The following is a 16,670-nucleotide window of genomic DNA, read 5'->3' on the forward strand; positions in this document are numbered from 1 at the left end:
CATATTTAATATTTATTTTGGTATAGCGTTATTAAAACTTCACTTACCTGAAATTAATACCATCGGAAAAATTACATTTTTCAAAAGAAGCATTCTCTTTTGATAACGCGAGTTAAAAGAATTTTGGATGCTTAGATTCTAAATCCATAAAATTTTATTTTCTTGAAACAGAAATGTTCGAACTTTCGAACACATGAGATCATGCGGTATAACTACGTAAGTGTTAAAGTAAAAAAAATATATTACCTATAATTGCTTCAAAACGTGTAGAAATAAAATATAAATATGACCATTAAACAAATCTTGGGTACTTTAAGAATTAGATAAACCATATTTTAGATTAGGTACCCACCTATTACTAAACTAAGTACATTATTTTTTATTATCGTTTTATTGTTATTCAATTTTAAATTTATAATTATTTAGAAAGAGAAGTAGGTACATCACTCACTTTATAATATATAATAGATATATAATAGAGCCAATAAGGAGCTAACATAGTTCATCAGTCATATGTATACCAATGTTCTGTCGCAAGACATATATATTCTAATGGACAAATATATTATTTACTATTGAAGTAAATCGTTTTGTGGCGACTTCCACAGGAAACTTTGTGCTTAAAACTTCAATTTTCCATTTTTTATTTCAGTTTCATATTTTAGAAGCAACATGTTGTTAATTGTGATATATACGTTAGCGTAACTTGTGAAATATACATATATTAATAAGAACACCACTCTCTAATTTTTTTTGAGATCCACAATTTGAATGAATATTTACTGTATATCGTAGCCTTTTAGATGTTGAACCAAATATGGTGGTCTAGTTGGTAATCCATGGCCTGATACAGAATAATTAAGCCTTAAATGTATTACATTATTGTTTCTGTTTCTGTGTCTGTTTAAAAACTGAGAATTGGGAATAATACGAAACATCAAGCAATTATTTACGTTGCTGATTATAAGTGGAAAATAATAAAATTAGAAAGAAAGCTTTCCAATCCTTTTTTTTTAATTTAAACAGAAACCTTGATTGAATAAAAAACATTTCTGCGTCATAGAGAAACTTTTGGGATACTGATATATTTTGTCATGTTAATTAAACGATTTTTAATAAAACCTAAAATGATTTGCGCAGATCATTCCGTAAAATATTCTGAAAATAATAATAGCAGTAGTGAGTGTCATTGATTCCTATTCATTGGATCATCATACTACGTTAATTTAGTTAGGTATATATATCTATTGTATCTAAAGGAAAATTAAAAAATATATATCTGAATCGTGCGATCTAAAAATATTTTAGAAGGGTCTGGATAGTCATAATTTATATTTATATACAGGGTGATTCAGGTTTAATCTGGATAACTTCAGGAATCGATAGAAACAGGTTGACTGCGTAGCGCCCCAGCTGCGTTAATTTCATTTAACGTTATAGCAACCGATGAAAATAAAAAAGACTATGTATACACGCTCACTGTCAATGTCGTATATAGGTATTCATTTTTGGGTCTTGGTCCCGTGACAACTTTTGATCAGGGTCTCTCAAACTATAACATAATTCATTTTCAGGCAATTCGACGGGTTACCGATTTTCATTAACAGTGTGCGTGGTGGTAAATCACCCTGTATAAAATACAAAGCTTCTAAAAAAAAGAAATTTTGNGAATAACTTCAGGAATCGATAGAAACAGGTTGACTGCGTAGCGCCCCAGCTGCGTTAATTTCATTTAACGTTATAGCAACCGATGAAAAACAAAACTCGCAATGATTTGTATAAACTGACGTTTGGTAAACTCATCGTTAAAAGTATTATTTCAAAAGTATTTTTAGTAGTAAGAAAAGGGAAAAAAATCCTACTTCAACATCCTCTGTCTCCGAAACGATGCGATTTAGGAAACAAGTTTATATGATGAATGATCATTGTTTTAGCCTGTTCTATCGTTTACTAAAGTTATCCAGATTAAACCTGAATCACCCTGTATAAAACATAAGAGGCAAAATTAATGACATAATTTCAAAAGTTGATCTACCTGACTAATAAAAGGATAGGCAGCCAAATATACACATGAATTAAAGACTGGAAAAAATGTAGGGATTTTATTTTCTATTTATTGCCTACATTGCGTACAGAAAACAAATCTCGTGCTTTTTCGCTAATTAATTTAATTGTGATAAATGTCAAAATTTTGTGGGAGGTTAGGAATCATTCAAGATATTTAAAAAACAATACAATAATAAGAATGTGATATCACAAATTATTAATATTTAATTTAACATTCGGTACATTCTTCTGTTTGCAAAATGTCTTCAAACGTTGAGGTAGAGCCAGGTGCGGCTACAGAAAGTGGTCTAGTAACTACGGACTCTTTTGAAAATTTTGAACAAATGAGCTCTAGTTTAGAAGAGATCAAGAATACTAATGCTATTTCCCATAGTGAAGAATCTAATGATAATACTCACAGTGATAATTATGAGGAAAGCACGAACACGGTAGAAGGCTCAGAAGACGATGATTATTTTGAACACAATAAAGAATGGACTAGTAAAAATAAACATGTATTTGTTTTAAGTTTAGCAGGGAAACCTATTTATTCAAGGTAAGGACAATATATCTGCTACAGTTTTAATTAGTATTGATATTTAGTAGCTTCTGATGCTGGTAAAATATTTTCATTGAAAATAAATAACTCATTTTTAGGTATGGAAATGAGGATAAATTAGCATGGTTATTTGGAGTAATGCAAACTTTAGTTAGTTTTGTTCAATCAAGCGATGACTGTATAAAAAGTATTCATGTGGGAGATACGAATTTTGTATTTCTAGTCAAAAAACCCTTAATATTAGTAATTGTTTCAAAGACAAAAGAAAGTGTCCAACAACTTACATCTCAATTAAAGTGAGTACCTATTAAGATAGAAATTGTGTTGGTATTAGTGAATAATAACATTTCTTTTAGTTATGTATTTAATCAAATAACAAGTATCTTAACATTGACACGATTAAGTAAAATATATGAACAAAGGCAGAACTATGATCTAAGGAGATTGTTATCTGGTGTAGAAAGGCTGATCGACCACCTCTTAAATTTCTCAGAAACGGAACCTTCCTTCTTTTTAGGTGCTGTACAGTGTCTTCCCCTTGCTTCTTCTGTGAGAGATTCAATAAGTTCTGCTATCGTTGGTGCATGCAACAAAATTAAGGTACAAATTTTTTATATTTATGATCTGCGTTTTACAATTCTTATATATAGGTATCAAAAATAAGTTATATTGCTAAAGGATTACATTGAATGTGTCTTTACTATCGTTTCTTAATTTGATTGATTAATAATCAACCTTGACCTAAATTTTACTGTTTTCTTACGCCACAGATGTCTGGTACATGTATTAGGCATTGGCTTTATAAGCTACACTATAAGTTTGAGTAAGAGCCTTGCCCACAAATTTTGTCATTTTTTGATCAGTCTGCAAATTATGCATTATTATTATTATTATTATTATTATTTATTTTATTTTTATTATACTATTATAGTTTAAGTAACAAATTGTTATTTTGAGTCATACTTTCCTAGATCTGAGGGAATCTGTGACTGTGCTGCCCCCTGTTTGTGAATGGCATAATTTCCCTTAAAACTGGACAGTGCCAATAATTAGACGGACCCGCTTGTTTATTTAATTTAATGCCGTAGGTTCTATAGATAAAAGAATAATGCAATATAAGTCCTAAGTTTCAATAAAGAGCTTAAAGTTTCCCCGTGTGTTTTGGCAACAGGAATGAATACCTACGATTACTATAGCTTTCACAAACATTTGTAGATATTAAAAAGAAAGAAAGCATTCTTTGTACTTTCCAGTTGTAACTGTTCAAGACATCCATCCCCACATTTTAAATGAGCGTATCAGTTGTCTAGATGCTGGAAAATTCGCGGTTATCTTCCTTATTCCATATTCTAATCAACTGACAACTGGAAACAAATGATAACAATTTTACAGCTCAACTCCTGCTAAAACAACAGAATCACAATTACTCACAATTTACAAATGATTCACAGTTGTTTATTGTTTATATGAATTGATTACCAGATATGGAGTTACGCATAAGTAAAAACATCACAAATGATATCTTATTATCGTATTTTTGCACAAAATAAGTTGATTGTGGATGAGATATAAGTTACAAAGAGAACTACATCTTTGCATACTAAAAGTTCAAAATTGGTCTGTCTAGTGGTTCTACTGACAAATGATGTAATTATAATAATTTAATGCTGGTCATGGTATTAGTCCATAGAGTAGTTGTTTGCAGCAACATTATTAGTTAAAATTTTAGCTATTACTGCAATGGGGTATTTTCCAACTTTTTAATTACATCACAAAATAAAAACATTACACAATATAGGATCTATATTTTTCTTTTCTAATTTTGGCTTCAATTTATCTTTTAAAAATTAATTAAATGCATTGTGACATTAAATCCAGCACAAAATGTAGCAATCTTTCAGAATATTTTAATCTATTGGCCAGCATTATTAGATAAAGTATAGCATATAAAACCAATGTCAGCATCACTGTTTTAAAAAAAATAGAATAAAACGCCGCTTTATATATAAAAATATTTGGACAACATAGGCGTACTCAAAAAAAGGGTCCATGGGTACTGCAACCCCCCTCCCCTCCATATTTTAATCCAAAATTACACAAAAGTGTGCCGACAACATAAAAATATGTGCTAAATTTCAAATGAATCTACAATCACCAGAATTATCAATAAAAATCATTTTTAAAATTTAAATTTTGACACCCTATATTTTGAAACACCCTGTATATTAACTCTTTGACAATCTGTATATTATTATGTTTTTAGAATTTGGTTTTTGCCATATTATTAGCCAACAATAAACTGATAACTCTGGTCCGCATGAAGAAATATTGCTTACATCCCGCAGACCTACACTTAATATTCAACTTAGTACAAGCTTCGGAGAGCCTAAAGAACTCCGAAAGTTGGACGCCACTTTGTTTGCCACGTTTCGATCCGAGCGGATTCCTTTACGGTCATGTTTCCTACCTCTCCGAAGACTGTCAAGCCTGTTTGCTTCTTCTAACAGTGGAAAGGGACGTGTTTTTCGTTTTAAGCGAAGCTAAGCAACGTATCGTCGAGAAACTCCGAAGGGGGAATTGCTTGGAAGCGATCAACGAATCTTTGATTACGAAGGAAGAAACCTGTTTTACTGCGGGATTCCCTGAGATCAGGCATTACTTGTACAAATGTAAATCCACGGCACAGTTCTATCAGCCTTGCCTGAGCCCTCCGTATACCCAAACAAGGCAGCATTTAATAGACGTTTATAAGAGAGCACATCAAAGACTTCATTGCCCGACTAGGCCTTTGAAGTTGGTTTTTGAAAGAAGTTCCGAAGAAGCCATTTTAGCATGGGACACAAAAGGTTTTGAATTGTATGTTGTTTTTGAGCCTTTGATAACCACAAATAATGTGATCGATATGGTAGGACGGTTGTTGAACTGGATAAAAAAACGGGAGGAAAAATTGTTCCATTTAAATGCACCTACATTTTAAATTATTTCTGCTTCACGCAATGTGTAAAATAGAATGTACATTTTCTGTGTAAAAAAAATATTTTAGATACTTATAATTGAGTAAGCCTTCAAGAACTGATTAATAAAATTTGTGGTAAGGATTCATTTAAATCTTGTAACTGTTAAGTGCTTTTGGGTTATTGATAATGGTGTATTGGATCATTTTTCTAGTTCAATAAAACCCTCAAACAGTAGTAAAATTAGTACAAAAGGGCATACAAAAATTTGATTTATAAGAAACCTTTAGAGCATTTGCATACAGGGTGTTCTATTTAAAACTCTCCAGCCTGTATCCCAAAATCTAAAAGGGATAGTGAAGTTCTGTAAAAAAATGTTGTGTAATACTCTTTGAAACAGTTAAATACAAAAAATTTTACTTCAAATTTGAGAAAATGTGTTTCTTAAACAATGTCCATTGTTCACTACAGATGTACCGAAACCTACATAAAATATACAGTGTCGTTCGTAGTGTTCTGTGAAATGTTCAGGTTAGAATTTTGAAAAAATTTTTCTCAAACTAGGTTTGACTGTACAAAAATAACCTCAGATTCGTGTTCAGCACCTTCGAAATAAGCAGTAGGATGACAATTTGGGAAGGTGACAAAATGGTAAATAATAATAGGTGCTTCAAAAAGACGTTTTTCTATTGAAACGATTAAATTCTGTACTGGTTTATTTGAAACCTTTTTTATCCCGATTTTGGTTAAATTGGTATTAAAACTTATTTTATCCAGATTTGTGTCTGACCATATACTTTTAATTTATCTAAGTTATATACACTATGATTTGAAAGGATATACAGTTGAGTGAATGGCAAAAATTTGGTTATGTTTATATCTTCAGCTCATGACGTCATTGTTGTTTAAGAGCTAAAGTAACAGCGATTTTTTTAATAGCTGCATGAAAATCGCAATGTGGTACATAAGAAAATTTTCAAGAAGAGAAATAGTATTAAACTTATAAGCAGGTCAACAGAAATTTCGTCAAAATTGTAGAATTTTTTATTAAGTTAATTGCATAAAAATAACCATCATCTGATTGTCAACAGTATCTCAGTCTATCCACAAATTCCTGTTACACTTATACTCTCTTATTCTATCTGATATCTTATTTTCTCTTCTAATAAATTAAAATTACATTTTCTTATATAACTGACTTTTAATATCACCTAGGCCATACCCACACTTTTTTGATCTATCACCTTTGACTTATTTAAATATTCCTGGACTGGTATAGCAAAGAGCGGTAGGGCTTCATCTTGATATCACAGGGTGTTACTAGGGATATCAGGATCATAATGTTGCCTCCGCATCTAAAATCTTGACACACATGTACTACATATTTTTTTACAAAACTTATATATCTTGGTTTTGTGAGACATCAGGTTGTGAAGTTTTAAATAGAGCACAGCGTAAAGTTGTTGTGAAATAACCTATATACATGAGTATTTAACAAAAACAGAAACCCTACCCCCATCAATGGACTTCATATTTCCAAACAAGAGTTGTGACTACAATTAAAGAAGTGCTGTGGCTCTAAATATATGTTTTTAATAGAAGCATTAAATATATTAATTTAATAAGTACATATACAGGTTATAGCAAAAGTATGGCAGAATAACTCGGTGGGAGAGCATTTTAGAGAAAAAATTTTAAATACAAAAGTTTCAGGATTTCTCCCTAGCTATCCGATGGTGACCTTGACATTGATCTTGAAGATCATTTCAAGGTCAAATATGATTTTTCAAATGGGACCCTATATTTTTGACTCCAGAAATGAAAAGAACGGAAAATTTTACGTTCAGATGACCTTGAGTGACCCCTCCCTTTTGACCTTGGGGCCCCCATAAGGTCAAACTAACAAAAGTACAGGAACGGCAGAATAACTCGGCGGGAGAGCATTTTAGAGAAAAATGTTAGATACAAAGTTTCAGGATTTCTACTTGGCTATCCGATGGTGACCTTGACATTGACCTTGAAGATCATTTCAAGGTCAAATGTGATTTTTCAAAAGAGACCCTATACTTCGACCCCAGAAATGAAAATTGCGGAAAATTTTGAAATTGCGAAAACCTGAAGGTAAGGTTTAGTGAACCCGGCCAATGAAGGCAAAGTTTAGTGAACCCAGCCAATTAAGGCAAGGTTTAGTGAACTTGGCCAATGAAGGCAAGGTGTAGTGAACCCGGCCAATGAAGGCACATGAAGGAACATTTTTCTCTCCTGCCGAGTTATTCTGCCGTTCCCGTACTTTTAGTAGTTAAAATTTTCCGCTCTTCATTTCTGGGGTCAACAGTATAGGGTCCCATTTGAAAAATCACATTTGACCTTGAAATGATCTTCAAAGTCAATGTCAAGGTCACCATCGGATAGCCAGGTCCATCCTGAAACTTTTGTATTTAACATTTTTCTCTAAAATGCTCTTCCGCCAGTTATTCTGCTGTTCCGGTACTTTTGCTATACTCTGCATGTATTTTTAAATTTTATTAGATTATTTATATATTATTAATTTTTTTAGATTTGTCCTTAATCAATTTATTTAAATGAAATACAAGTTGTTTGCCAATGTTTGACCTCTATTTATGGCACTAATCTGTTTATGGAATAAGATCTAAAATAAAACTGGTGGCGTTACATTTAAAAAAGCCAACTAAAGATAGATAATGTTTAGATTGTTGTATATTGTTATTGTTTTAATTTTGAATCGTGTTTTTATATAAGTTGTCTTCGGTATACTTAGGAATGAAAGTAAATATTGTATATTAGAATTATATGGAGGAGGATGAATGTTTCAATTACTGTTCATTAGGATAACTGGTTAATATAATCTGTGATAATCACAAAGCTGTATATAATCTGTTTTTAAGTCCACATTATAATATGGATGAAATAAATGTATTATGGTATATTCTTGTTTTATTGTCCACATAATTCGAATTCCAAACTGCAGTGTTTTGCAAAATAATTGACCACACTTAATTAAAGGTGGTGGTATAAAACTTCTGGGGTTTTAGTGACGCTGACTTCCGGAATCTCCACAACTGGTAGACCAAATTGGGTGGATTCTTACCAATAATAGATAAATCATTAGAGTTTGATCACTATGTACCTTACATCTTCAGAGATATTTTAGAAAGCGAATTCTATCTTTAAATCTGAATGGTCTCTAAATATTTCCTTATTTTGACCTTCTGGAGTCAAATTTAATATTAAAACACCTTACATAACTACATTTCAACTTCACATAATTTTGTTTCCAATTTGTTATAATTACAAAGAGTAAGAAAGTAAAAAATGTCGGGTAGTTTTATATTCTGCAAAATTAATTATAAAAAACTTGACAAAAAAAATTCAAACGTTTATCGTCTCTTACGATCCTCATCTCTCTTCTTATCTCTCTTGTCTCTATCCTTCTCCCTTCTGTCCTTATCTCTTCTCTCTTTGTCCCGATCTTTATCGCGGTCCTTCTCTCGATCCTTGTCTCTTTCTCTATCACGATCTTTATCTTTTTTATGCCTATCTTTCTCTCTGCTTCGTTGCCTTTCCCTAGATTTACTTCTATCTCTCTTGCGCTCTCTCTTTTCTTTTTCTTTCTCTTTTTTTACGTCTTCTAAGTCATATTTTGTGTCGTCTTCCATTTCTATGTCTTCATCTAAGTCATCCTCTAAGGCTGACACCTTTGCTTCCAGCTCATTATTTTCTTCCAAAACAAAACGTTTCTGAACACGTGGCAATATAACGTCACACACCTAAAAATAATTGGTCGTTATTTATAGTTTTTTCCTGTTTTGTTTATTACTTACCCTCTCTTCTCTTAACAATTCATCGATGAATTCATCCATATGAATTAATTCAAACTGAGCCTGACGGTTCTGTCTGCGTAATTTTCTATTATCGTTATACAGAGGTTCTAAATATTTATAACAGTCAAGGGAAGAACCTGTTAGTCTCATATAAAATGCACCAAGAGCTCTAACATATTTAAATTCTTCATTTTTTATAAACTCTACTACTATATCCTTTTCAGGCTGTATTTGCAGCATTTTTAGAGTCAAACATAAAAATGGAGTTGGTTTTATATTACCTCCAAAAACACCTCCAACAAAACGTAATTCCATGGCTTTGTCCACTAGAAGTTCCGCAGTGAGGGCAAAACATTCTTCCTTCCAGTATTTGGAATCATATATACGAGAACGTATAATTTTTTCAACTAAATACTGAGGATTAGTTCCATGAATGGATTTAGCATCTTTTACGGTTCTGTTCGCCATTATATGTAGGCTCTTATTAAAAAATTATCACCACCATTCAGAAAATAATACATTAAACATAAATACATACAATAATGTTGATATTTAACACTTAATTGGATAGTTGTTAAATAAAGTTGGGTTAATGGTCAATGTCAATTGTCATTACAATTTGTTATGTTGGCAACTTTCTTCTTCTTCTTTCCTTTTATGGCCTTCGATCCGTGGATATTTTAGCGAGCTGTTATTTCCATAGATATATGGTTGGTTTATAAAAAAGTATTAGTCCTAACTTAGTCTTAGTATTAACCTTAATCTTAGTCCTAATAAGTTAAATGTACAGAATGTAATGTATCGGTTTATAAAAATCCCTAGTCGTAAGGTCTTAAGACATGACCTTGAAAGTTCGCATCTTTTAATTTTTCTAGGATTAAGACTAAGATCTGAGAAGTGCGCATGCACAAGTATTGCATTTCGTAGCATAGTGACCTCATGTCTTTGTCTATGGTGGTCGCCATTACGCCATTACCATAGTAATAGGTTATATTTTTCTTTTCACTCACCAACAAAACAAATAAAATAAAACATTACCACATAATAACAAACAAGTATTATGCTGCGATATTACTAGCCATGCGCGTAGTCGAATCGCTCATTGGTTAATCTTAATAAAATTAGGACCACACATTGTTTTTATAAACGTGTACCTATTCTTAGGGCTAATACTAAGATTAGTGTAAAGGTTAATACTAAGACTAAGACTAAGTTAGGACTAATACTTTTTTATAAACCAACCATAAGTAGTATATGCATATGGATGGATGGAGGCAAAGCCCACTTTTTGCGCATTTTAGTTGTTGCAACATTAACGGCGAAAGCGGCAACGATTTGCTCTTATTCACGTGACCTAGGATAAAATCGCGCTACATTGATTTAAAAAGCAACTCTATTTCTGATTAGGAAATTATTATTTTTTATATAGTAACAATAAAAAAAATACTGTCAAATGTATGTGTCAAATTCGTAATAATACTTAATACCACGTAATGGATATAACCACAAAACATATAATACGATATAACTACAGCACTACATCTAGTACCATAGAAATAAAAATAGAACGTGATAAGTCTGAAAGTGCCATATTAAGTCACGTGACCCTACACTAGATTCATCCCACTTTACATGTGGTCCCCTGCCCTTTCCCTCTACATTCCATCCCCATAATACTATATTAGACCTATGGTTATTTCCTTCGATGTAGAGGGTGAGTCAAAAAGAATGGGTCAAGAGTCAACACTAAGCTGAAGATACTAGACACCAAAATATTATGTTTGAGCTCATCATACCTTATACCTTATACGAATATCGCTGGTTTAAGAAATGCAGGGTGTTCAAGCAGATTTAAATTTTATTCTGAAATTTCTCAATATTGAGAGTTTTGATAGTATATATGACTGAAAATTGGTAGCATCTAGGTTTTTTGGTGTCAGAATTACGAATTTGAAGCTTATTTTGACGTTAATCCTAGCAGAGGACGCTAGTTTGATCGTATTATTTAGGTAAATCAAAACTATTTTTTTATCTGTTACCCAATCCAACGGATGGAGTGTTACAAGGCGAAGAGAAAGATAGCTCCTATGAAGGTACATGGTATCTCTGTCTCTCCGAATGTGACTGTTCCTGTCACGTTAAAAAGTATTATGGAATAGATCACCATCCCAATTGTAAAGCTTTAAACGATACCTATACCTACATAAAAGCAAAATCCATTTTAAAAATATATATTTCATACTCTCAAACATAGTGTAACAATATTAAATATGTGCAATTTCCGGGAAAGTATTTATAACAACTCTTTTTTTATCGGTATTCATATTTCGTTTATTGCGTAGACGTTGAGGCGTTTTCAGAAGAGGTTTTCTCTGAGGCACTAAAAAATTAAATAATAAATGTAATAAATGAAGTCGAAAATTAGATGTTTCTTACGAGTTTTCCATGCGATATAGACAGCATCGGTTTCATCAAATACTGACAAATCTTGGGATAACCGACATTTAGAATTTCTGAGGATAGAGGCAGAAACTGCCTTTTGAAGTGGTGGAGGGTAGTTTTTGGGCAAGCCTAAAATAATATGGGAAAGATTAAAAAATATACCTACTCAAATTATATTTGCATTTAATGGTTCTTACTTGGGACAATGTCGGCTATATTAATATTCTGTCTAGACCCGTGTATAAGTTTTTCTTCCTCGAATCTCCTAATAAAATTTCTGGTAACGGCAGACACGGTTTTAGCATCTAAAGAGTCTGAAACATTATTAATAATCAGTACCCTCTAACTGACCTCAATTAAAGTTAACATAACTCAATTATAAATACATACTACCGGAATAAATTCTACCAAATAAATAAAACAATTTACCTAAATAGACAGAATTAGCAATGATATCTTCTCGGTATCGGTGACGTTTCGTGATTGGATTTCCAATAAAAGTTGCCTCTCTCAAGTGGTACCAATCTCGAACTGTCTGACATATATCTTTTATGTCCTCGAAATCATTGAATGATGCATCTATGATCACCAAATTTTTCAATGGAGACAAATATGAAAGCGAAGTTAGGTTATTGTGGGAGATATTCAAAACACATAAGCTTTCCTAAAAAGAAAACGTACCTACTCTTATAAAATTTACACGTTATTAGCAATCACTGGTTTACTGGTTAGCAACTTACCGATAATGAAAATATGGTTCTTGGGTCCAAAAATAGAGGAGTGTTGTCAGGCAAACACTGTTTTTCAATATGCAATTCTTCTACATTTTTTAAAGTTTCAAGTCCTTCTAGAACGCTTATTTTATTACGGCCAATATACAGTTTCCTCAATTTTACCAAACCTTCTAAATTTTCAATTTTTTCTATTTTATTATTTTGTAAGTAAAGGCTTGTCAAGTTCGGGAAAAAGTTTAGGTTCTCGATGTTTTCAATTTCATTGCTGTATAGATATATCACTGCTAAGTCCTTGGAGAAGGACAATTTTGGCTAAAATATAAAATGTTAATGTCTTGTATGTGCAATAATATACCAGTTTATTACGATTTTTTTCAATAACTTCTCCTGCATGTACAAATGAGAACACTTCCCAGGTAGGCCGTTTTTTGAATTAGTCTTATTTTTAGCGACTTTCGTCGATTGCTTTTTGTTATTACCAGACTCCATTTATAAGTTCTAGGTAAAATGTGGGTACTTTTGTAAAATTTTAACTGTCATCGCTTCTGTCAAATAACTGCTAGAGCTGGCTTCTATTTGCTTAATTAGAAACATTATGTTGCTTAGCGATATTTACGTAAATAATTTAATCAATAAGAATGTTGCCAAGTGTTACTAAGGCAGGTTGAGTATGAAAAATGTATAAAATGAAAAGGTATATAAAAGATAAGTACAGGGCCATTTTGACACACTGATCATAAGAGTTTCAGCAGCTATTACTTTTTTAAGAAAAAACAGTGGTAAATACAAAAACTTTCAGGAAACAAAAAAAAATGAACATTGCGTATAAAAGTATGATCCAAGATTATGTTTTTGAGTGCATACATTTTTATGTATCTCTATTAATATGGGCGATACGCCCAAAAATACCATATGTCTAGTCTAGGTGCTGGACCAAAAAAATTTGATTTACTAGTAACGAGTATTTAAATCTTATATCCATCTTACATATTTATAGCAAGACTCATCAGCTTCTAAGGGTATATTGTTGTAAACCTCAGAAATCGTTTTGACAAAATTTAAAAAATATGTGATCTGTTTTTCTTCTCTGTTTATGTAGGTATGTATTTGTATTTTGTCATTTGTGAAAAATTTAAAAAAATTATTAGTCGAGTTATTTTATGAAATTATGTTTACGGCAAAAATCACACTCGAAAAATGTAGACAAATTAAAAATGCAAAAATTATAGGTCACTATAATCACACACTTTATAAAAAGAAAAACAGTCCATTCGAAAACAGTGTTTCCATTCTCAAACCTAGGAATGACGTTTAGTTTTGAAATGTTTGACAGTTTGAATTTTATCTGCTTCCATAGCTTAGACTTCTATAGTCTAAAAAGTCATAAAAAAAATTAAAATGGGTTATTCTGATGACGAAAAATAAAACATAACTAAACTGTATTATTCAAATAACAACAATGTGCAAAAGTTCTTCAGGAATATCGGCAAATTTATTTTGGAGGACGAATCCCAACAACGAACACTGTAAAAATTTTTATTAAAAACCTTAGGTGGCCAGAAAACAGCCCCGATCTCAGTCTTTTAGACATATTTTTGTGGGGACACTTCAACGAAATATATTATTAAAGAAGTTTACAAGTATTGAAAGAAAAAGTACAGGATATTATATATTTGATAATTTTGAATTTGTTCTTAAAGGAATAAATAGTAAATTAAAACATATTTTCAAATATATCATCACAATTACTTGCATGTTGAAAATTTGTAAAAATTGTAGGTATTTTAATGTTATTTTGTTTTTAGGTATTCTTATGTTGTAAAGGTTAGTTATAAAAATCGTTGTTTGTTATTGCAATAAGGATGAATTTGAATTTTTTTAATGATTTTTTATCTTAAACATGTACTTTATGCCAGCAAATTTTGATGTCAAAAGAAATAAAGGAAAAGTCGTACTTTTGTATTTAAAGTTTTTTCTACATTTAATTATTAAGAATCAATGTCAAAAAACCCTGTAACTTCATTCCGCGACGTACTAATAACCCACCTTGTATATTAAATAAATTTATCATCATCATCAAATATTAAAAATATGTATATCATAAGCTATTTAAAATATCATTACGAATTTTGTTTATTTGGAAATACCTACATATATTTTCTGCAGTATATCAATACCAAAAAATTAAAATAGTAGCTAATTAACGAAATTACGATGAAATATAACCTAATGTGACATCACTGCAGAATATCATATGAAACTACATAAATATTCGTTGATTCTTTAAAACATTTTTATCAATACCTACATAATACATTTAAGTAAATACAGTAACACAAAAAACAGATATTGATAAAAAAGTGTACAAAATAAATCCGTAAGTATGCCTGGCAACAGTGCTAAAGTGTTGTTTATATGTTGCTAGGGTACGCGTAGGAATGCGGGCCGCTGCATTTGATGCTTCCTAAAATTCTGCTGGTGGTGTCGGCAATTTGGAAATTTAAAACTGCTGGCCTACTCCAGTAGCGGTCTGGGGCGATAGCTATTTTGTCTGTGCTAAAACTAAACTAAAGTCTTAAGAGGTCATATGGTCTTAGTTGTTGAAAATATTGAAATGAGAGTTTCTCTTTTACTGTTTTAATTCTTTTTTTATTTCGTATACCTGTTGCTTTTAAAAGGTTGGACATTTTATTAGGCGAAAGGAATTTTGATTGGGCTCCACAGCCTAGACGTATGTTTATGTAATTGAACAATTTGAAGTACAGTTTCCATCGTTTCTTTCCTTCTTCTTTCAAACTGACAATTAAAGAGCAGCGGGGAGGCGGGAAAATGTATCGGAATAAAGAAAACAACACACTTAAAAGCAAATATGTTTAACACACAAATTAGACTACCTGTACAAATTATAGGACTTCATATACATAGTTATATAACAAGGTGAATTTTACACTGGACCGATTAGTACCTACTATGATGCAAATATAAAAACGGGGCAAGGGAAAAAATTGATCTCGCAGCGAAAGGGAAGCCGGAGGGCTCATTCTACAGCTAAATGATATGATGACAGTGCTTGTTTTTAATTCATTCCAATTAAGTCCGTTGGTTTAAAAGAAAAGTTTGCATTAGCACGGTAGATAGTGTGTTTACGTTTTAGGCTCCATCAACGTTTTCCCCCGCAGAAGTATACAAAAGAAATGAAAAGATATAAAAGCTCAATCCTTATCCTTATTATTCTTGACTATCTACAATCCTAACACAAATCCTTAGAGATCCTCCCAAGTAGAATCGAGAAGATGATACACACAACTATTTTTAGTAGGATAATATCTAAAAGACACGGTGATACAACCAAGGCCTTGCCTAGTGTATACCTCTCACCGGTTTTCTTCTATAGACCTGTACGATATAAAATTCAATTAAGGCACTATAGTTGTTATGACCGCATCTTCTGACACCCTTAATAGCTCATAGTAGTCAGCCTTATGTTTAACCTTTGAAATCACACATTTAGCACATAAATGTCAGTGAAGATAGGTAAGTGTTTTAAATAGAAACATTCCACAATCCGCTAAAAAACTAGGCCCCACTTGATTACCCACGGACTTGGTCTCCATTTGATTTTTTGCGCTATAATTATTCATATTGACTTCTAGTTTTGTGTTGAGTTTTGTGTCGTGGCAAGTCCAGTCGGCTTCATGCTTCGCATTCTCCTATGTTATGCCCTATGTCTGAGTGATTGATGAGTTGCAGGTGATAGTCGGTGTTGATGACGAGGTCCGCCACGCAGCCCTTGATGCCGTTCTTGTATCTCGTAAGGGCCCTTAAGGGTGCCACGGACATGCCTCCCACGTATAGGCCTTCGTCCTCTGGGTGCGTTATAGGTCTTTGGGATATCTCGACAGATTGTCTGGTGATGGCTGCACCGTTGTCCACGATCAAAAGGCCGGATGATCCGTCTCTAAAATAGAAATTAGCTTGAGTAAGGCACCTGTTTAAATTAAGGCGACGTCCCTAATAAAGACTTGATGTAACCATTCTAAGACGACGGTTTTAATAATATAAATGTTGTGTTTAGCGAATATTACTCTAGTAG

General features: G+C 32.1%; 4 protein-coding genes across 4 annotated transcripts in view; 1 reads left to right on the forward strand and 3 right to left on the reverse strand.

Moving 5' to 3' along the window:
- Positions 1-2,212: 2,212 nt before the first annotated feature.
- Positions 2,213-7,295, forward strand: LOC108917749 (vacuolar fusion protein MON1 homolog A). Its single transcript, XM_018724500.1, has 4 exons — positions 2,213-2,602; positions 2,704-2,901; positions 2,962-3,205; positions 4,869-7,295. Exons 1-4 carry the CDS (start codon positions 2,307-2,309, stop codon positions 5,580-5,582), a joined length of 1,452 nt encoding a protein of 483 aa, XP_018580016.1. The 5' UTR covers positions 2,213-2,306; the 3' UTR covers positions 5,583-7,295.
- Positions 7,296-8,893: 1,598 nt separating this feature from the next.
- On the reverse strand, positions 8,894-9,994 carry LOC108917724 (pre-mRNA-splicing factor 38). The gene is made up of 2 exons (XM_018724467.1): positions 9,402-9,994; positions 8,894-9,347 (listed from the first exon to the last, which is right to left on the reverse strand). The coding sequence occupies exons 1-2, from the start codon at positions 9,867-9,869 to the stop codon at positions 8,958-8,960; spliced, it is 858 nt and encodes a 285-aa protein (XP_018579983.1). The 5' UTR covers positions 9,870-9,994; the 3' UTR covers positions 8,894-8,957.
- Positions 9,995-11,665: 1,671 nt separating this feature from the next.
- Positions 11,666-13,066, reverse strand: LOC108917707 (protein phosphatase 1 regulatory subunit 42-like). The gene is made up of 6 exons (XM_018724443.1): positions 12,944-13,066; positions 12,584-12,889; positions 12,273-12,507; positions 12,041-12,157; positions 11,838-11,972; positions 11,666-11,781 (listed from the first exon to the last, which is right to left on the reverse strand). Exons 1-6 carry the CDS (start codon positions 13,064-13,066, stop codon positions 11,666-11,668), a joined length of 1,032 nt encoding a protein of 343 aa, XP_018579959.1.
- A 2,413-nt stretch (positions 13,067-15,479) lies between these two features.
- LOC108917708 (pikachurin) overlaps positions 15,480-16,670 on the reverse strand; it is a 232,074-nt gene continuing 230,883 nt past the window's right edge. Inside the window, exon 10 of the mRNA XM_018724445.1 lies at positions 15,480-16,535. Coding sequence (XP_018579961.1) covers positions 16,271-16,535 — 265 coding nt within the window. The 3' untranslated portion in view covers positions 15,480-16,270. The remainder of the gene's footprint in view (positions 16,536-16,670) is intronic.

The sequence above is a fragment of the Anoplophora glabripennis genome, unplaced genomic scaffold (genome assembly GCF_000390285.2).
Source record: "Anoplophora glabripennis isolate ALB-LARVAE unplaced genomic scaffold, Agla_2.0 scaffold61, whole genome shotgun sequence".
Classification (NCBI taxonomy): Eukaryota; Metazoa; Arthropoda; class Insecta; order Coleoptera; family Cerambycidae; genus Anoplophora; species Anoplophora glabripennis.

Excerpts from the sequence above, each read along its gene's own strand:
- LOC108917724 (XM_018724467.1), bottom strand. The coding sequence starts at position 9,869 with ATGGCGAACAGAACCGTAAAAGATGCTAAATCCATTCATGGAACTAAT. Across the intron at positions 9,348-9,401 it reads AATTGTTAAGAGAAGAGAGG|GTGTGTGACGTTATATTGCC; the intron begins GTAAGTAATAAA and ends AATTATTTTTAG.
- LOC108917707 (XM_018724443.1), bottom strand. The coding sequence starts at position 13,066 with ATGGAGTCTGGTAATAACAAAAAGCAATCGACGAAAGTCGCTAAAAAT. Across the intron at positions 12,890-12,943 it reads AGAAGTTATTGAAAAAAATC|CCAAAATTGTCCTTCTCCAA; the intron begins GTAATAAACTGG and ends TTTATATTTTAG. Across the intron at positions 11,782-11,837 it reads CTATATCGCATGGAAAACTC|TGCCTCAGAGAAAACCTCTT; the intron begins GTAAGAAACATC and ends TTAATTTTTTAG.
- LOC108917749 (XM_018724500.1), top strand. The coding sequence starts at position 2,307 with ATGTCTTCAAACGTTGAGGTAGAGCCAGGTGCGGCTACAGAAAGTGGT. Across the intron at positions 2,603-2,703 it reads GGGAAACCTATTTATTCAAG|GTATGGAAATGAGGATAAAT; the intron begins GTAAGGACAATA and ends ACTCATTTTTAG. Across the intron at positions 3,206-4,868 it reads GTGCATGCAACAAAATTAAG|AATTTGGTTTTTGCCATATT; the intron begins GTACAAATTTTT and ends TTATGTTTTTAG.